Source organism: Leptonotus elevatus, chromosome 12, assembly GCF_054856555.1.
Source record: "Leptonotus elevatus isolate MCC_2025b chromosome 12, RoL_Lele_1.0, whole genome shotgun sequence".
NCBI classification, from domain to species: domain Eukaryota; kingdom Metazoa; phylum Chordata; class Actinopteri; order Syngnathiformes; family Syngnathidae; genus Leptonotus; species Leptonotus elevatus.
The window spans coordinates 8,145,874-8,164,908 of NC_141250.1; the positions used below are offsets into that span (position 1 = coordinate 8,145,874).

At 37.2% G+C, this 19,035-nt stretch overlaps 1 protein-coding gene across 9 annotated transcripts in view; it reads left to right on the forward strand.

The window, feature by feature from the left end:
• lmo7a (LIM domain 7a) overlaps nt 1-19,035 on the forward strand; it is a 68,797-nt gene that overhangs the window by 2,462 nt on the left and 47,300 nt on the right. For all 9 annotated transcript variants that reach the window (XM_086090900.1, XM_086090891.1, XM_086090895.1 and 6 more), the window contains exons 3-4: nt 8,514-8,584; nt 11,565-11,634. In XM_086090900.1, the coding sequence (XP_085947026.1) occupies nt 8,514-8,584; nt 11,565-11,634 (141 nt within the window). The remainder of the gene's footprint in view (nt 1-8,513; nt 8,585-11,564; nt 11,635-19,035) is intronic.

The following is a 19,035-nucleotide window of genomic DNA, read 5'->3' on the forward strand; positions in this document are numbered from 1 at the left end:
AGATGCTAACTTGCTAACTAGCATACGTCTTTGATCACCCATCCATCAATTTTTTTTTTAATATTCTGCTTATTAGGATTGTGGTTGTGCTGAAGCCTTTCCCAGTTGAATTCGGGTGAAAGGCGGTGTACACCCTGGACTGGTCGCCAGCCAATTGGAGTTCTTTGAACTGCTCAATAAAATATTTTTGTTCGGTCTCTCTGTGCGGCCACATATAGTGGTTGGGGAACCCTGCTTAAGATGATTGAAATCATAAAGCACCAGTCAGGGAGTTGAGCCTTCATGTCGGTATATCTGTATGCCAACAATAGCAAACTGCATACAACTGCTTAAGAAATAGAAAGAAAAAAGCTTTGTGACGGTGGCAGTTAAAATACATTTGATAGCTTTCTGGAAGTTTCTTTTACAATATATGCGGTGCACTGGGGAAAATGAAGCTTCATGAACCACTTGCAATATATTTTTTTACTCCTTCAGATGGTGCTCTTGGATGATGCAAAATGCAATGCAATGGAAATTGTATCAATTTTCACTGCATCTTTAAACTCTGCTTGATTCAATTTCCATTGCAACTTTAAACCATGAGCACCATTTAAGGAGTACAAAAAAAAATGCAAGTGATTCATGAAGCTTCATTTTTTCATTCACTTTTTTGTCACATTTTGTGGTCATCACGGCAAAAAAAAATTCCAGAGTGAACTTTTTACCTAGAATGCAACATGAGACTTTTTCTTAACTATGTTTTAGGCAAGCCCCAAGCTTAGCTGATTGAAGGTTAAACCAGTAAAGGTATAATCAGCCTAGTTTTGATGTGCCCCCCTACCCCCTTTGTCTCGCTGGCATCCGCTGGAACAAAGTGGCCAATCTAAGGTAACATAATCCTGTGTGGTTTTCCTTCAAGATGCCCCCGCAACCAAATCCAAACATCTATACTGTTTACTTATTTTTTTTGTAAATCTTTTTATTTTTTTCTAGGATGGGGGTGGGGGTGCACAGGCTTTTACACATTGATTGGGTTTTCTGGTTTCTGATTTTATTTACCCTTGCAGGTTCATAGTCTTTAATGGTATATATTTTTTAATACATTGAATGTAATATAAAACACATTAAATTAGCAAATATTCTGTTATATTTTATTTTACCACTGAAATGTTGCTTTTAATAATGATAATATATATCTTATTATTTATTAGTATTACTACAGTTGATTTTATGGAATCACTAATACCTTTAGCCCTCCATTTTTACAGTAGGAAATATGGAAGAAATAATAATAATAATGAAATCAAGAATATCATCTTATACCTCACTGAACTCAGCCTGTTTTGATTTGGTGGTTCTGTCTCATGAAAAAGAGTCACTGCTCACCCCGCCCACTTCTATTGCAGGGTCAATGTTCAGTAGAGCATTCGTTATATTGGTGACCAAGGTCAGGGATAGGGGGTTGTGACGAGGCAAGTGGCTTCTACTTGCGGAAGCAGGGGTTTAAAAGCATGAAAAAAACAACTGAAGTCCATTAGAAAATGGATTGCATTTTCTTTCATGGAGGCAACACTTCATGACCAAGTCGCTGAATTATAAAGTAAATTAGCGCTTTCCTTTCTTTTCTTTGACTTTCCTTTCTTTTCTTTGATCCTTCCTCGGATCTCCTGACAACCTCACGACTCTAGCTGGATTCTGAAGTATTCGGTTTGGGTGAACGGTATAGGATTTTTAATAGGTTTTAGGTGAACTAATGAGTGCACACGCACACGCACGTGCAAAATAAAACACCCACATACAAAATAAAAATTAATTAAAAAAATAAAAAGAGAGAGCAATGATGATGACATGTCAAATCGGTAAAATTACCGAATGAACAATACTGAGCTCTCCCGGTAAAAAAATAAAAAAGTCAATTAGCGAAGCAGATCCCAGGATGGGGTTTATTTAAAACGAGTATAGAACTGAGCTGTATCAAACTGTGAACAGTTTTTAATGTTTCAGTTACCGCATTTAGCCACATGAGAGGCGGTCCTAATAGTGTGGCCAGTGGGTGTTATTACACACAGTATGATTTTAAGACTCTTAGGCATAGAACATTCCATGAACCTGCACATTCATTGTGGTAGTGGAAAACATCTCAAACAGTGGATGAAAATATGTTTTTTGGCCAGCGTTTAATGTGTTCCACCAAAATAAACTCTCCTCGCCTCTTTGTGATTTGTGGCCCCCGACGAATCGCCTGGCGTGACCCACACTGCCTTATTGTTTGTCATACGGACTGGTCATTAGTCGCCTCAACGTGGCAGCGTTCAACTTGTGACCCAGAGCAATTAAGCGCATGAAGACCTCAGACAAGGATGCTTTCGCTGAGTTTACATGTTGATGCAGTATCGTACCAACAATGCACACCGAGCCCTGTCATTTTGTACTGGACTGTATTCAAATAATGCCCTAGTTGGACCCTGATGAAACCATGTCCTTTTCTAGAACAAAAGATTTTAGAAACATTCGGTGGATGGTGGGATGGTGTGGTATGCAAATACTGATGCGCCTCAGTGGCCCGCATGAATAAACATTAGCTGTGGTCACGGACTCAAATCCTGCGCTTATTTGTGCTCAGCCGAGATATCGTTATTGGCTCGCTGACGGAATACAAGGACTGGCATGTTGCATGTACTGACATCTAGTGGATAGAGGAATGTTTCTTTTGCGTAGTACTGTATTCATTGTCTTTAATACGGATGCTTTCATGGTGCTTTTCGATTGCTCATGGCGGGGGCAGTTCGGTTTCTGAGTGCCCAAGGAAACTGAGAAAACCGCGCTGTATTGAATGCCTCAGTTAGAGCGAGACACGCTAACAAACAATAGTGGAGGTGAGCAACACTTTGATGTATTTGCTCCGGAGATGTTTTATCTAAGAGGAGACTTAGGGCAGCAAAAAAACGGCCCAGTGAAGCAATGTGGAGACTGTGGAGCACGTTACAGAATTGAGGCAGCAGAACATGGTAAGACAGCCAGCCGTGTGGTTGTATCGTCAAATGTTGTAATGACTTTTTTTCTCCCTAAAAATTTTTACTTTTTCCTTTTATTATTACAACTTTATTCTTGTAAACTTTCTTCTCTTTTGACATTTGACATTTCATAATATTATCACTTTATTTTCATAAAATTATAACTTATTTTTTTAAATCAATATTACATCTAAAATTTCAAATATTCTTGTATTTTATTCTATTTAATTTTTGTATTTTTGTTTTGCGCTTGTGCCTTGTACATTTAAAACCTTTTCTTGCAATATTATGACTTTATTCTTATAAAAAACATAACTTTTTTTCTTGTAATATGAGCATGTTGAATTACGAAAAATATAATGTGTTTACTAATTTTACAACTTTTCATTGTTGTAAAAATATGACATTTTCTTGTAATATTTTTGTCGTAAATTAATAATAATAATAATACAGGCACTGAACCAAAGTGTAGACCTGTGGAGTATAACACTGCTGTTTCCAAAGCTATGACACAGTAACTTGGATTCCATTTGACTTTATATTTGTTGCCTATTATAGCTGTTCATTGTGTTTTAACACTGAATCACTTTGGCATCTTCAGTGAGAGCCCAACAATTGTTACTGTTACTCGAAGGAATCCTGCAAACCGCATATTGGCATCTTTAACATGTAAGGGGGGAAAAGCCGTCACGAGACTCATCCAGCACATTCTTGAGGGGAGTGCAGGCTTTGCGCCAGGGGTTTCCAAATCTCGGCTGCTGCTCTTAAATCTCCCCGTTAAATCAGAGCAACGCAGCATTGCTGCAGTTGAGTTTTCATCTCACGCATCTGACAGGCAAGCTAGAGAGGATGTTAAATGTTGCCAATGATGACAGTTCGAGTGCACAAAAGTTATGTGCTTGCCTGTGGCTCTTCTGCTTCATCTCAGTTAATTAGGAAATGCAACAAAAATGAATTTACTTTACCTCGGAGGAACACAGTCGTCGGATGTGCACTAAAAAAATATAAAATAAAAAAATTAATAGAAACAATTAACTCTATACTACCTTCTTTATTCTCTAATATTTTTTTGCAAGTTATATTAAAAATAAAATTATTACTACTTTTCTCTGTTATATTAATCTTTTTCTCATTTCTCCTTTTTTACCATACAATCTTGTCAACTTCTCACATAATTAGATTTGACCCGCATGCAATTATTTTTATTTATTCATATTTCTCTAATAAATCTATTACGTTTTGTCATAAAATTAATATTTTTTTCCTGTAAACTTAAAATTAAATGTAAATTTATTCTCATAAAATGATATATTGTTTCTTGAAATGCTATGTCTTCTTGAACATTGCAATTTTATTCTTGTAAATTCCAAAAATTTGTAATGTTATGAATTTATTCTTAACTCTTTGACTGCCAGACGTTTTCAGAAAAGGGATGCCGCCAGTGCCAGCCGATTTAAGCATTTTGACTGATTTTCAAGGTCCACAGAAAATGTTCTGTTTGGACTATGGAAACACACGTACTACCAAATGAAAGATTGGACTTTCATCTTTCATCAGAAAAAAAGAGTTTGTTTCTACCTTATTCCGTTCTTTAGTAATCAACAATAGAAAATGGTTAGTTTGACCCAATTTCGCCTGTGTTGGACCAAAATACGGAGAAATCAAGCTTTTAGTGAAACGATATTATTTCATGCATTCTAGTGAATTTGACACTTCTTTTTGTCCATGAATGATGCCACAAACACCTAAATAGTGCTTTACTTCTATAAAACACTACCACCAAGAATGAAAAAGTGTTTTTTGATAGCAAAATACGTTTATTTACATTCAACAGTGTAACAATTTGACAACAATTTGGCAAACTATTTACAAATGTGTGCAACTGTGGTGCTATTTACAAATATGTGGATGTTTCAACGACAGTTTTTCTTTTTGTAACACTCTCCTGCGTGCAAGGAGACGCAACAGCATTTGCACAAGATTGCCTCTTCGCGTGCGCCACTTTCTTGCCGGCCGTTTTTTTCCGGGGAATAGCAAGTATATACTGCAGTGTGTCATCAAGTCTAATATCAGGATCATGCTACGGTTACGTTACGGTGGTGTTACGTCTCGCTTCCCCGTGTCCTTCAGTTGCTATACTGGGTTGGTAGGAGATGTTCTGATCCATTTTATCCACTCCATTCATGGTGGCATCGTAGTCCAGAAACAGTGTCTTCTCCGTGATCAGACTGTACCCGCTCCTCCGATGAATATGCATTGGACTCGGGGTACTCTTCATTGTCCGATCGAATGTCCGCTTGTGCAGCTCCGCGTTTTCCGGCCTTAGCAGCGCTAGCCGCGCTAGCCGCGCTTTGCCGGTGGGGCTTACTACGTGTTCATAACAGTCACGTTGGCGTAGAGCTTCATCTTCATCATCATCATCAATCTGCATTGGTCGATGCCAACTCTCCATCGCCCGATCGAATGTCCGATTGTGTAGAAGTACCCGGCCGGCTATTGTGCGCGTTTTCCGGCCTTAGCAGCGCTAGCCGCGCTAGCCGCGCTTAGCCGTGAGGCTTACTACGTGTTCATAACAGTCACGCCAAAGCTTCCAACTTTGGCGTAGAGCTCGTTGTCATCATCATCGTTGACATCAATGCGCTTTTTAGTATTGATTGATGCTTTCCGTCTTTGAAAAAAATGCTCAAGCTGAGCTGCTTGTAACCGGTTGCTTGGTCAAGCCATTGTGGCTTGGATCAGCCATTGTCTCCTCAACACTCTAGCTCCGCCTCACGTCTTCTACTGACGCCCACGGTGGGCGGCCCATCCAACCTTGTGCAAAGAGAGTCATCGCTGCCCTCTAGGGGCCAAAACGAGTCTTTGACTAATCAGATCAGCCTGATACTTTCAGCACAGCTGCCCAAGGCTTTCCTGCACCCGTTTTTGAAAAAAAAAAAACATAGGGGACGTCTTTTAACGTCCTCGGCGCCCTTCCCTAGGTTTATGCTAAACGTTTTATAACGTTTATGGCAGTCAAAGAGTTAAAATTGTGAACTTTTTTTTTAATTCTCGCAATATTTATCATTCTACTCATAAAATAAAATGAATTTATTGTCAAAGTTGCAGATTCTGCCTTTCCTGACATTGAACATTCTTCTTTCAGGATTTCAACTGGCCACACATGCACAAATTTGTTTACCTGTGCAAATTGTTTTTTTGGGGTGTGTTTTCAACATTTGCTTTTCTCTTCTTCATCCGTGCACAGCCTATTGTGTTGCTTGTAATGATGCTTATTCAAGGTCAGCTTACAGAGGGCGTGTTTGGATGTATGGCAACACATTTTTTTTGTTTTTTTTTGTTAGAAAAACATCACGGTGTACTGAAATCGAATCCCCAGGTAATTTGCCACTCTCCAAACATGAAAGAATGTAGCTAGGGCAATCATTGGGCAAGCTTTTGTATTCATTGAGAGGGAATGGGACACAAAAGCCGCAATGGGAGGAATCATCAAAACCAACCAATGTGGTTGGCCTAACCCGTTCAACTTGTTTAGAGTGTATACCTTGCCTCCTTGCATTATGGTAATAAAAAAATTGTCACTATTTTTATACCACATCTGCCTGTCACTTCTGGTCACTCTAGGATAAAATAAGAGTGCCTTAAAAAAAAATGAGCAGGCCTCCCACAGCAGTTATTATATCCCGTAAGAGTAAAAAAACAAAAAACAAAAACAAGAGTCTTCTGCTAAAATTATGATGACAATGGCAACCGCACTGTCATTCCTGAGCCAGGCAGAGTCAGTTTACAACCTGGTTGGCTTTGCTTTGACTGTCAAGAGAGACACTGGAGGATCAAGTGAAACCCAGTTGCAGATAAATGTTTAAAAACATTTCCCCACAAAAGTTAAATTGTTTCCATTTTTAAGTTGTAAGTCAATACCTCTTAAACTTGTGAATTTCAAAACCTACTCAAAAATACATAAAGTATGAATATTTTCAAAATAAAGTTGTAATATTACAAGGGGGACTTGTAAAAATCACATTACAGTATGTATTACATATTACATGAACAGTTGTAGTGAATTAAAAAAAAGTCACACCAAGCTCATGACAACAAAAACGTCATGTTTTTTTTTAAATAAGCGATTTTTTTTGCATTGTAACATTAATGCAGCTGTAACATTGTGAGGAAAAAATGCTGTTACTGGCGTAAAAGTTGCAAGAATCAAAATGATATGTGACTGAAGACGTAAAATTATAGTACATGTAAAATTCATGCATGATATAATAATCATATGAAAAAAAAGTCAAAATTTTACATGAATATAGTCATCAAATGAGAAAAATTGTAATGTGAATCCATCCATCCATTTTTCAAACATGTCAAGAGGACAGATGTAATGTTATGTAAAGAATGTCACTGTTGCATGAAGTAGATTAAAAGTAAGATTGTTTCATGAATAAATCATGGTGGTGAGAAAATTGTGATGTCATGTAAAAAATTTTTGTTTAAGTCAATGAATAAAGTTGTGACGTTTTTGTGAATAAAGTCATAATCTTACGTAAATGAAATCAAGATCTTTCATGAATAACATGAATAAAAATATAACATTACGTTTAAGCAAAGTGGAAATGTTATTTGGAAATAGTCATTAGGGCCTTATTTTCCTGACCAGTGCAAGTCTAGGGCAAAGTGCAGTCTAACTTTGTGTATGGGAGGAGTTTTCTTTCTTTTGGTATTTCTGCAGACACACACAGCTAAAAATGTGTGTTTGCGCCATTGTGGGAGTGAACACATGGCATGTAGTAGATGCAGGAGATCAGTGAGCACAAACTTGCACTTGATGTAACCCCCCAATTGTGCGACCGTGTGTGACATCCCCGTCCCACCCCCACCCATAGTTGTCAGAGGGCTGCTTTCATAAATATTTGAAGATGATAATAATAATAATTTGTTCAATGATTTTATTTTGTGATTCAGAGGGAGCTCGGAATCTCTCCGCCTGTGGCTTGACCAAATCCACCGAAATCATTTTACACCACCTGTGTCATTAGTTAAACGTGGTTTCAGCAGACATCATCTTTACTCTACTTTCAGTCTCCAATTTGTCACGTTTGCCGACCGTCACAGCTCACCTGTTTTCTCTCTTTACCGTGATGTCATTTTCAGTCGAAAACAAGTGGCAGTATAAGGTTTAAATCATATTCCACAAATGCAATATTAATCCGAATTCTGTGTTTAGACTGGTGCGGATGCTTAGAACATATTGTAAAGAACATTTAGGACTTACTTTCCTCTTTAAGGAGGATTGAGAGCATCTCAAGGAGCACCTGAAGCTACTCCGCTCTGCCCCTTAGCCGCCGTGTAGGAACGCCGGAGGAAATACCTCGGACTTCCTCTCCTACTGTTCTCCACATCCTACCTTTCTTCTCCACCCAGCCGCCCCCCCCTCGCGGTTGCATACCAGCACCTCCTCTTCTCAGCCTGCACTTGTACACTCCTCACATGTTTCTCTTCTTTTTTTTTTTTCTCCCTCAGGCAGTAACCAAGAAAACATTTAAGGGCAAAGACTTCCGATCGGCTCTGGAGAATGGAGTTCTGCTGTGCGAGTAAGTACGCTGCTTTTACGTTTCTCATCTCTCGGCTCTTTGGTGTGACCGGTGTTTCCCACACGCCCCGACTCCCCACTTGTTGCTCCTTTCCCATCCAGCAAACGTCTGCTTCAAGGCTGTACAGTGGATGCACTGTGGCCTTATTTCATGTTGCTCTTTTGTGTCATAAGTTTTAACAATAGCCTGCAGCTGAATGGAGTCATAGGACACTCATTTAAGTTTCATATTGTATGTATTCATGACGATTGCACTAACATGTTGCTGATGGCCCACCCTCATTTTCTGTGACTTAAGTCATAATGTCAAAATTCTAGAAAATGACACAGCATTTCAGAAAATAAAAAAGTATACCTACTGTGTATCACAAGATTAAAGCTGGGGGGGAAATATTATGTCATTAAAGTGGTAAAGATGACAATGTGATGCTGTCCAATGAAAACCACCTATCTCCGATCTTTTGTTTGTCTAATAAGCATAGTATGATGACAGAAAAAAAATCCAAGTTATGTTATTTACACAGTAATATTATGATAAAACATATTTTACAGAATATGTCATAATATATGTGAAATAATTTCAATATTACACAAATAATAGTGAACAATATAAACTGGAATATTGAGGAAAAAATACTTTTTACTACTCAAATGTTTTCATTAATTTTTCACTAAATGATAAATTCATTTTTAACAGGAAAATGAAGGACCATACAGGTGATATCGATAAAGAAGTCAAATATGAGCTCATTTCTGGGGAATTGTTCTTGATTTCCTCAACAATTTATCATTGAATATTTCTTCGTTAATCTAGAAAAGAAAAAAAAGATGACTCAAAAAGTGTGCATTGGTGGCAAAGAGTAAAACTGTCATGATAAGCGTAGAACCACAGGGCATTATTCAATAGTTTGTGCAATTTGCTGGAGCGTTAATGACAATATTATGTACACTTGCACGAATGATTGGCAGTATGAAGGTGTACTATTTTCTGGTACTGATTAAAATGTTGAAATGTTTGTTTGGCCTTGGCTGGCGTCCTACTGTAAGTATTCTAACTGTAATATCTTGGTCTTATTTAACGACATGGATGGGACAAAAAATGAGAAACAGCCATTGGAATGTACACAACTGCCATCTACAACCACAATAATACAACATGTTGTTCAGTGTTGTGGTCTTCGAGCACTATTGGTTCACAGAAGAATCCATCAGACACCCATGCTGTGTTTTGTCAGCGTGAGGAAAGGGGAGGATGAAGGTTAAATCACTTTCACACTTGCAAAAACAACATCATCCTTTTACTTCCATTGTATGCTGCTGGTTATCGAAGGAAGAAGGCTCGTGAACACGATTGTTTCCTACTCAGCTTCCACTTTGTTATCTGATCCAATGGCAGCAACTTTCTATTGTGTGACAAACTTCAAGCCGCATTCCATTTGCATTCTTTAACATGCATGATGATGCTACATTCTCCTACACAAAGTGAGATTTATGTTCTCAAGGTTACCTTTATCTGGATTAAGGATTTATTTGTATATACCAGGAGCGGTTGGTTCCCTTTAGTGACATCTAGTGGTGAAAATAGCAAACACAGATGAACCTTTGTTCACAATCCGTTCTGACTCCATTCGCCAACCAAAATGTTCCCAAACCGAGGTCATGTTTCCATTCAAATGAATGGCAATGCAATTAATCTCTTCCAGCCCCGGAACCAACTTACTTTGTTTTTATTAGTGCGTAGCTCAAAATAAATACAGTACAAAATAGAAAACACACTTTATTATGAACAAATACGTGTTCGCTAGCAAACCACTATCTTACGTTTTAGCTTTTAGCAGCTCCTCCTCTTTCCGCGGAAGGAGGGCCATGGAGGGACTTGAGGTGACTTGACTAAGCGTTCTAGATTTGTGTTGCAAATTCAAATTTTAGAATATATATTTTAAATTTATTTTTGATGTTTTTATCAGAGGGGGTCAAAATTAGTGCGTTAATTTTGAGCTTTTAATGTCCCTTTAACGCCACAATTTTTTTATTGCGCAATTAATGACCGCTCCTTTCTTAGAAAGCCTGTACTGGGGGCATTCCAGTTACAATGTAGAACGTCCACGTCAAAATTGAGCAATAGTAAATTTAATAATAATGCATATATTTGCGGAGTCTCGTGTCAAGTCGTATTTTACATCTTTAAAAATTTGCAGAATTTCACAAGTTATTTCATGGTAAAGATTAGATAACTCTTAATATAAAAAGAAAAACGCACTGATCTGTGACTCACGTCTTACAAATGCAATTATGCCATCTAGTGGCAGAAAAGTGACCTCAACACAAATCAATATCACACTCGTTTTTTACAGTACAACTCAATTAAATATTTATGAAACTATTGTATCAATAACTAAAAGATGTAGCCATATTTCTATTAGTTTAAATTTGTTTCCACTTTTATGTTAAGAGTCTGACAACTTACCCCACAATTTTTGTACATGTTATTGTACATTTAGAACATATATAAAATGTGTGATTAGTCGTAAGTTAACTATTGAAATCATGTGATTAATTACAATTAGTTATTTTAATCGCCGAACACCCCTAATTTTTATATTTTGTATATGTTATTTTGTTTTTTTTGTACACGTCAGTAAAACACAACCAACAGCAAGCAAACTGTCTGGAATTTTTATTGGGCTTTGGCGGAGAATGTGACATTGCATTTTTACTTTTAACTAAAGTCTCATGAGATTTTGTAAAATCTCGAGCAATGGTAAAATATTAAAAAGCGACAAAGGGACTATTCCGTGAGTCTTTATTCCACTAGTGCTTGTTTACATGGGGTTGCAGCACTGCCACCGACTAAACCATATCCAGGTGGCCGCCATTAAACACCATCGTAAACACAGCAGGGCTTTGCAAAGCTTTTTGTTCATTCACTGTAACTTAGAGCAGACTAGCAGATGTCTTGTGTGTTGTTCTCTCTCCTGCAGTGTGATCAACAAGATCAAGCCTGGCATCATCAAGAGGATCAACAGGCTGCCAACCCCAATCGCTGGTCTGGTAAGTCTCCTATGATTTTTGTCTTGTCTGGATATGATGGAGGAAAGGGTCACATTAAATGACGTAGCTGCTGAGCATGCCAGTTGTTGTGTATGAATGGCGCTGACACGGAATAGAAAGGCAAATTCAACCCAGCAATTTTCCACCTTCTGTGGTAGTATCAAGGCTGTAATACAAGCACCTTTCACACTTCTTGTAGAAGTTTGCATTTTTCTGTGTAAACAATACTGACAATGAATGAGGTCATGAAGTCGGTCTCACAATTTTTTACCTTCAAGGTAGCATCATAGCTCATATCGGAATCAACCTTTCACTTTGCTCTTGAAGGCTTGCACTTTTCTGTTTTCTCTCCGTCATAAACAGCACTGAAACGGAATGGGTGATAATATTGCCCTGTGAATTACTAGGGATGTAACGATAACGTCAATATTGTGATATCGCGATATTAAAACTGCCACAATATCGTCGTCGCCATGTCACGATATTAAAAGCAGCACGTGTTAAAAAAGTCAGGTTGATTTCCATTTGTGCAGTTCTAGCACCCTCTGGTGGCTAGTTTTGTAGTGCAGTTTAATTTTCACAAGGCATGTTATGGCCCTTCTATGTTTAAAATCCACGCTAATGATAAGATGAAGGGGAACGTAATATGCTTGTGAACCAAGTCAATATGTGGAGGAACTGTGCGTGTGCGTACAGTAGCAAGTAAACTGCCTCAATTTGAAGTGTTATTAGAGATTGTAGGTTGTTTATATGCATTGCTGTTATGTACAAAATCACAATATTGTGTGGGTTTTTTTTTGTATGAGGTTGTTGTTTTTTTATATCGCCAACATCCCCACAATATCATGATAATTATCGTATTGTGACCTTCATATCGTGATAATATCGTATCGTGAGGTTTGGATATCGTTACATCCCTTGTGAATTCTCACCTTTACATTCAGAGTTGCTTTCACACTGCCTGTAAAAGATGACATTTTTCCTTGCGGCATATAGTCTAGTATTGGAGCTGTGACGGAAGCAAGCCCCATTTACAATGCCATAAAAGCAGGGTTTTTTTTTTGCCTTTTGCATGTGTTGCTGTGACCCAGCAATTTTCTGGGTCACACAACCAGTAAAAGACCACCTTTTTTCTGCCTTCTTCTATGTTGCTGCTCTTTATAAATGACACAATTTAGTGGGAAAGCGTTGACCCAGCAATTTTCCGCTTTTTGGAAGTGGTTTCTTTTTTTGTTTTTTTTATTTTTGAGAGCTCAGTATTGTTCATTCGGCAATTCCACCGATTCGACATGTCATCATCATCGCTCTCTTTTTCCTTATTTTTTTAATTGTATTTATTTTTATTTTTATGTTTATTTCCCCCCACCCTCTTTTTCTTGGAAGTTGTTTCAATGTTGCAAAAGAAGCGTCTTTCACACAATTTGCAAAAGCAGGCATTTTGCCATCTTGTGGCACTGCTCGGTATAAACGGCTCCTACACGAACGGAACGTCAGCCTGGAAATGGTTCACCTTTAGTATCAGAGAAGTAAATGAAGACCCTTTCAGTCTTCCTGTAAAATGTTGTATTTTTCTGCTATCTTACCTGTGTGGCTCTTCTGTATAAACCACACGGAATTTGGGCATACAGCTGTGAATGTTGTGCCTTCTGAGGTAATATACGTAGATGCAGCCATGTTCACACCACCTGTGAAGGGCAGAATTAAAAATAAATAAATAAATAAAAATCACCACGTGGCAGTGGTGGATGCAGTTATTAATGGCTCACCTTTACAGGTATGAGAGCCATAACAAAACAGGAGCGACCATTTCCACATCTTTGCTGTCGACCCAGTAACTTGCCTTCTTCGGCGGTACTATTAGTAAAATATTACTCCACTTTTATCATTGTGCTTGCTTTTACCAATGAAAATCCATCAGCACTGTAAAGTGGAGGCAAACAGTGGTGTATCTTTCTGAGTTTTTACCACAGCATAACAAAGTATAGGGGGGGATTTATTAGAATACTGGATCTTCTTATTTACCTGGATTTGCACCAAAATGTAGTCGATTCCACAAAAATAAAACGTTAAATAAAAATGATAATTCAGTATATATACAAAAAAATAATAATGTCAAAGTTAAAGCGATAACTTAACTAAATTTTATTTAAAAAAATACTTGCTTGGCGGCTCATTGGAAAAATCCAAAATAATTTGCACACTTTGCAAAGCCAAATTCAAATACCATATTGTTGAATGTCTTTAGTGGGTCGTGCACAATTTATACCTCCACGAGGCCTCGCAAATCAACGTTGCTGGAGGGTAGTGCTGGTTAGGAAAACTATACCTATAAACAAGAAGTTTTAAGAATTGTTTCTACAGTATGAGAAGAATATGCATGAAACATGCCTGTAAAAACAACTCAGTTTTGTTCACAGTTGTGTTTTACAGAAAAAGAATCATATTCATGGCTCAAAAATAACTACCGGTATTAGAACAGTCTTTGAATCGAAATATAAATTCTATTTGATGATTTTACATAAAATGTTACCCAAGCTTTATAGATTAAAATTGTGATTAATTATGGCTTGACAGCACTAAAAAACACATATGGTACCACCTTAGTCTGAATTTGTATCACTGAAGATAATAATAATAATAATAATAATAATAATAATAATAGTAGTAGTTGTATAAATAATGGAATAAAATAAAAATGCACATTTGCATAGATGTACACAGCAAAATTAACAATTTTCTAAAAAAATATAATCATATAAAATAAAAATCATTATATAGCTTTAGATATTTCAAAAAAATCGAAATATAATAATACAAAAAAATTGTATGCAGAAAAAACTAATACTGTAAGAGTAGCTACATTTAATATACGCAGTACGGCCTTCATCGGAATGTACAAAATCAAATGGGTTCTTTCTGTACCTGTCCTACAGTTCTGGTGAAAGATTTGTTACAATCTGTTATCGGTAATCCTGTGAATATGCACATCAATGCATGTGGCGGTAAAACTATAAAAAACATAGGACCTTGTCCTTGTCTGTTAATCACTGTTTGGCCTTCGATGAGGTCAACTGCATGCTATTCTAGATTGATTTGCTAAACATTCAAGCTTAAGACCCAACTATATATATATATATATATATATATATATATATATACAAGCAATTAAAAAGTAAATTTTTCATTGAACCCTGCCCTGCTATTTGTGAAAGACAGTAAACGAGCCCTGCTGTGAATGGTAACAATGAGCCAATTATTTACGCCCACCCAAAAAGGTTTGTAATTACCAAAAGATACCACAAGATGGCGGTAAAGCACTTTTTTTCTATTAGACAAGGCTATGGTTTGACTAAATGATTCTCCTCGCTTCACTTCAACACCATAATTCCACAAGATGCCAACAAAATGATGTTTTTATACTGAGCAGAAAACAGTGAATAGGTGAATTTTTCAGCAAGCAATGGAGGATAGGTTCCCGAATCAACAAAAAAAATGCCAGACCACAAATACACATACAATCGCTATTATAGCCCCTTCAAAGAGTTCAAACAAGGCTAAGGCTGAAATAGCTGTTATTATGTTTGTCAACATTTTGCCCAAGTTCTCCTTAAGAATAAACCTTTCTCAGCCTGACAATGTATAGATGTAAGCTTCTTTTAGAGAGTGGCTTAGCTGACATTTTGGAGAGTGAATGCATACAAGTTTCAGGGAAATAGAGGCTTGAAAAGTACCTTAAACCTACCCGTTACAAAGCTCTCTCTTGTGGGAGTAATTGAGTCCAGCTGCTTAGTGGAATTATAGAGTACCGCTCCCCCAACACGCACGCACGCACACACACGCACACACTTGAGCCCAGTGAATCAACATGCTGCGCAGTGGACGCAACACAGTGGATACAAACAGTAAATTACACCATAAGTCGCACAAAATGACGGGGGACTTTAGTAAATCCTGTTTGATTTCAACTCGGTGGGCATCTGAAAGTGTGTTTTTCTTTTTCTGTACCTTGTTTTGTGATTCTGACACATATACAGGGGTACCAGTAAAGGCAAATGGAACCGATTTGCCGAATTGCCATTTTATGAATGATGATACTTGATCTCCACAAATGTTTTTTTTTTATCTTGGATTTTTTTTTTGCTCCAAATAAAGCAATTTTCTCTTCAAATTGTACATAATAAGTGCAGTCCATTAATGCATCATAAAAGGCTGAGTCATTTTATGTCTTGCTATATGGCAGTTAAGAATGTTAAAGTGTGTACCTGCACCCTTATGACTTATCACATGAACAATCATCCCGCACAGGCCACGCCAATTAAGACAAAGTATCGTCCTTGATCTGCTGCGGTATTTTCCAAGACTGGGACCGCGAACCTTTTTGAAGCCAACCTGGTCATAAATTCTGCAGCGAATACACGGGAATTTTCCCGTTTACTGCTAACCACACAGAGAAAAGACCAGTGTCCTTCCAAACATGACTCACTCGCTCGCACTCTGCTGTCAGAATAGCGCAGATTTTTACTACTCAACATTTATATAGCCACTCGCAGTTCTTATAAAGACTACCGATGCATATAGTGTGAGGTTTTTAAGCATGTGAAGACGGACAAGGTACAAATAATGGATAAATTAACTCTCAAAAGTAAGGGCTGAAACCTCTATAACTTCTAATGGCCAGCAGGGGGAGATTTGCCAAAACTAGTTTACAAATCCCAAATTGTGAAGCTGAAAAGTCGAGTCAAGTTTATTTGTGTAGCCCTTAATCACAAAAGAGTCTCACAGTTAACAGATTAGCAACCGATATTCTGAAAATGTTCAAAAGCGTTTTTTGTTGTTGTTTGTTTTAAATGGTGGGAGATTAACTTCCCACAATGAAGAATGAAGACCATTTGAGAAAAAAAAAAGACAATATTGTTGTGATTTTGTTTTAACACATAAATGCTCAAACAAAAAAAACATTTTTTGGCTGCATGTTAAGTTACAAAAATTTTAAAGCACAGAAAAAGAACAGTAAGTTTTAATTGTTGTTATCCTCCTATAACGTTAAAAAAAAGAAGTTTTTTTTTTTTTTTTACTACATGGAGATGCTCAAAAAAAACATTTACGAGTGGCAGATTAATTTCCAAAAATTAAGAAAATGTTGGAAAAAAGGGGGACTCTTATGAGCTCTGTGTTCATTTGTATAAATAAATAAATAAATAATAAGAACACATTGGATGGATGGAGAAAAAGAACAGTATGTTTTAATTGTTGTTATGCTCTTAAAACATAAAAAAAACTACACGGTGATGCTCAAAATAAACATCTATGAGTGACAGATTAATTTCCAAAAATTAAGAAAATACAATAAATAAAAAAAGGGGGGGAGTTTATGAGCTCTATATTCATTTGTAAAAAAAATAAGTAATTAAAATAATAATAGATGGATGGATGGATGGATGGAGAAAAGAACAGTATGTTTTAATTGTTGTTATCCTGTTATAACATAAAAAAGAAACTAAACAGTGATGCTCAAAATAAACATTTCAAAAATTTAAGAAAATGCATGCAAAAAAAGGGAAGAGTTTATGAGATCTGTATTCATTTTTAAAATTAAAATAATAATAATAATATCGATGATGATAATAATAATGACAATAATGATAATAATAATGACAATAATGATAAAGATAATAATAAAAAAATAATAATAATAATACATACACATCTTTGGTTTTGCAGAAAATTTTGCAATGTTGGCTGCAGAGACACATACTTCTGGTTTTCTTTTGGGAAGTCTTCCCAAGTCTGTGCAAGTCTGTGTCTGGTGTTGTTGCTGCTGAAAAATAAGCGAGCTGTGGCTTGGGCCGTGGTACCGTTATGAAGCGGGTTTGTGTTTAGATTTGGTTTGGTGAAGGGACGGACTAGCTCGGTGGATTCCAGATTCCAAGTTTGTTCCCCAATTTCCCCTCTATCCCATCCAAAGTATCCACAAGCAAGCAAACTGAACCCCCACTTGGTCCTGATGCTGCGTCATCACTGTGGAAATGAACCGTTTACTTTCCTTCGCTGCCATGGCAACATGCACCACCATTATTAATCACCGTGGAAAGGAAACAAAATATTTTTTTAACATTGCTACTAATAAAGTGGAACGCAGGCTGTTCACTTATCAAATTTGTTTGCAAATTTTCCCAATCAAATAATGCAACCAGAAATTAGTCATGGGTGGTTGTGCTTGATGCATTCAGGCCTCCTTGTCTAACACAGACATTTAACCATTATTGAAGCCATTACTTGCGTCAATGACAGACATCTGACCACAACTTGTTCCCCCGCAGAGAGAATATTTAAAGGATGTGAACTATGCGGGCTGCTGTTATAATAGCATTGCAGGCTTGAGTTCACTTGAGGCTAATTGCAGTGTATGTCCGTCTTTAGCCCAAAACTGCTGCTGCAGAAAAGAGAAAGTTGACCGCAATGTGACCAATGCGTTTGTAACGGATCCGACGCAATCTGTCTGCAAATTCTGCATGTCTCTAAAAAAAAAGGGCACTTGAAGCCTGCGTGAAAAGTATTTGGGGCCGTTAGACGGACACGGCATATTTAGCAAGATTAAAAGCGGGCGCGTGGCAGCGACATTCCGAAGACACTGTTATCTCAAAGCGGCCAGTGTGACTGCAATGCAATTTTGTGTTATTCAGTTGTGTTCAAATCAAAGTGACATGAACTCATTTGCTCCCAAAAACATTCTGTTTTAAATATTGCCATGGTCCCAAAAAACGTACTTATATGTTTTTTCTGTTAGCATACACAAGACTTTGATGCAGCCTCTGACATGAAGCGGACGAATAAAGCAATGGTAGTTATTACAAAAACGGCCAGCAGGTGGCAGCAGAGAATAAGAGATGAACCGGGGCCATGTTGCAAAAAAGCTCTTTCCCCCACCGTTTTAAACAGATTTGTGAATAATGATGAAACATAGCTATATTCTAATGCTAATTGCTGCAAAACGAAAACAGATGGAAACATAATATATTTAATCATATAATATTTTTTCCTGATGAAAGAAGGGACTCTAATCTTTCTCTTGGTAGGTTCCATGTTTTTATAGCAATAGAATACAGTATTCTGTGGGCCTTGAAACAATCTGTCAAAATCCAGTAAAACAGCTGGGAGCGAAGGGGGTTGTTTCAGTGAAAATGGCGTGGAGTGAATGAGTTTACTGTTCTAATAAACATGTGGGCGATTACAATGTCGTTAACAATTGCTCAGAGGGTGTTTTTTGCTTCCAAATTGACAGGATTAATTCAAGAAAAAAGCTCAGAGTTCTCCAACTACCATCTCAAAGGAAATGTTAATACGGATGCAATACATCCATCCATTTTCAATTGTGCTTGTCCTCATTAAGGGTTGTTGTGG